The sequence below is a fragment of the Anneissia japonica genome, unplaced genomic scaffold (assembly GCF_011630105.1).
Source record: "Anneissia japonica isolate Jap-2015-1 unplaced genomic scaffold, ASM1163010v1 scaffold496_len188431_cov159, whole genome shotgun sequence".
Taxonomy (NCBI): domain Eukaryota; kingdom Metazoa; phylum Echinodermata; class Crinoidea; order Comatulida; family Comatulidae; genus Anneissia; species Anneissia japonica.
In genome coordinates this window covers 1,850-4,576 of record NW_022710991.1, presented here as the reverse complement: position 1 = coordinate 4,576, position 2,727 = coordinate 1,850, and the positions used below count along the sequence as shown (strand labels likewise).

At 35.5% G+C, this 2,727-nt stretch overlaps 1 protein-coding gene across 2 annotated transcripts in view; it reads right to left on the bottom strand.

Moving 5' to 3' along the window:
- The window catches only part of LOC117107207 (phosphatidylinositol-glycan biosynthesis class F protein-like), a 50,061-nt gene extending 47,978 nt beyond the window's left edge, over nucleotides 1–2,083 (bottom strand). For both annotated transcript variants that reach the window (XM_033248814.1, XM_033248813.1), the window contains exon 1: nucleotides 1,788–2,083. In XM_033248814.1, coding sequence (XP_033104705.1) covers nucleotides 1,788–2,078 — 291 coding nt within the window. In that variant the 5' untranslated portion in view covers nucleotides 2,079–2,083. The remainder of the gene's footprint in view (nucleotides 1–1,787) is intronic.
- Nucleotides 2,084–2,727: the final 644 nt, after the last annotated feature.

The following is a 2,727-nucleotide window of genomic DNA, read 5'->3' as shown; positions in this document are numbered from 1 at the left end:
TATATATATATATATATATATTATATATATATGTTTATATATATATATATATATATATATATATATATTTCAATTTAGCTGGTCATTCAATTTCAAATTTCAGAGTGATTGCAATTGACCATAATGCCAATTGGAGCGACAAAAATCGCAAAGATAAAGAGAATCACTGGGAACTTTTACTTAAAACCACCACACCATTTGGACTCAATGTTAGGAACATTCTCCCAGTACACTAAATTATACCTATATCATTCCAAATTATTCTGGATAAATCATTTGGCTTATTCATTGAGGCATGCCTCTAAAGTTTAGTTTTGGCCTTCCTGTTTACTTGTTTAGGCTGTTTATTCTAATCCCACCTAGCCTAGCCTATTGTTTCTAATCATGCTTGCATGAAATTCTCACTTTATACTATCTGGCTTTTTCAACCCTCACTCACTCGCCACTGAGGAAGGACTAGTGTTGTCCGAAAGCTCTGGTTCTATTTCTGGCTGTTTATACTTACGTTTACTTTTTAGCTGTTGCTTATCATTTTTGTATCTCTACCGAGATCCAGCCATTGTCTCCCACAGCATTGTTGTTTTTCAGTATTTTGCCTTTTAATATATATATATATGTATATGTATATATATATATATATATATATATATATATATATATATATCATCATCATAAATCCATGTGTGTTCTTGAAATTATATAAAAGGCGTTGAAACAAGGAATTGAAGCAACAAGTCATGTGGACTATAAAACACTTGTTTATTTCAAAAGAAATTTTTGACCCCTCTGGTCTTCTTCAGCTTACAAAACTAAATGGCAAAATGTGGCTTATACAAGAGATCTATTATACAAATAAACAATATAATTGTAATAGGCTTACCCCAGTATTCTTAAAACGAACTTTAGTCGTAGTTCGAGTTAAAACTTTAAAATTACGTCATTTCGTATCTGTGGATTGGAAAGGTGCTATATAAATTCTGATTCTAAATTTTTTTTAAATTAAAAAAAATATTAGTCTTTGATATTTTTATAATTTTTATATGAGAATGAGCAAGATTCTATTTTTTTTTTTGTAATTTATTAATGGAACGCGTTCTGGTAGGCTACTCGATGACACATCACTCGTATTGCGGCCTAGAGTGGCTCAGACTCTACCTAGCCTAGGGTATTTAAACACTCGGGGCAGTCCTATTAAATTACATAAAAAATATAACATTACATAAAGTTAGGCCTATATATTAATCTTTGATATTTTCATACTTTTTATATGAGAATGAGTTATTTTCTTTTTTTTTTTGTACTTTATTAAAATTGGAAACGTTCCAAACATATCCCTGTTCCAAATCGGAAATTATCGAAGAACATCGTCCGAGTGTTGTTTTTTTTTTTGTAATACCCAATCAGAGTCCAGGAAAAGCCCCCCCCCCCCGTGACCCTGATTTTGTTTCCGTTTGTTAACACTTTCCTATTCGGAATTTGACAAGTGCCCTCACACGGATGAGCTCCTAGCTTGCCTACCTAGCCTAGGCATAGGCCCCAGGCCAAGCTAGGCCTAGGCCCTCCCTAGCTAGGCCTTGGCCCTTGGCGGCGGCCTAGGTCCTGCTGCTAGGTTGCAATGGCATGTAAGCCCAGGTCAAATTCACCATGTTATCGGCGCTAATGAACTTAGTACTTAACCTTAACAACAATAACATAACAAGACTGGAGTTGAGGTAAAGGTAAGGGTGGAGTACTAAAGTGCATTAGGGCCGTATTCTTTATACTAGCTACAAATTTCAATTACTCACCTTGTGAATCAAACCGCAGGCATTGCTGATGTCATTACCCTTACCGGGGCTTCGCAACTTGACCAGGGTAAACAACACAAACTGAAATCCAGCCCACGTGAACGATAAAGTCTTTATGGTCCAGAGAGGTTTATACACAAGCGAAGTAGTACCAAAATGTAAATCAGGTGACAGATAAACGATACAAAATGCAACTGTGCTGGTAAATATTATGAGAAGAAGATTGCTTGCAGAAATTAAGCTGTTTTTTCCACCTCTGTTTCTATCATAATCGCCGCTGTATGGTCCCATGCTGAATACTTGGCGCCCTCACCGCAGTGTGACCAGAGCCAAAGAGTTGCGATTCTGGCAACACAAATTGTTGAATAATTTTTAGTTTTTATTTTTTTATATTTAAATTTTATTTTTATGTCACTATTCAAAGTTTTATTTTTATGTTATTTTTTATAAACCATTACTTTGATGCATGCATTCCACGGAAACAAAGTAAAATTCAAATAATATATAAAAAAAATTAACAGCAGTACCACAAAACCTCCAATAGTATGGAACGCCGTTACTGCCTTTGGTGGCTCTTTTCCGTTCGGCGCATTTGTTATTCGGCCCTTTTAACATTACGTTCGGTGCTTTTACATTACGTTCGGTGCTTTTTACCTTACGTTCGGTGCTTTTTACATTACGTTCGGTGCTTTGAACATTACGTTCGGTGCTTTTACATGACGTTCGGTGCTTTTTACATGACGTTCGGTGCTTTTTACATTACGTTCGGTGCTTTTATTAACATTACATTCGGTGCTTTGAAACATTACGTTCGGTGCTTTTATCATTACGTTCGGTGCTTTTGCCGCACTTACGGATCTTTTATCATTTGGTGCTTTTTAGTTTTACCTTTCGGCCCTTTCATCATTACGTACGGTTCTTTTATCATTCGGTGCTTTCA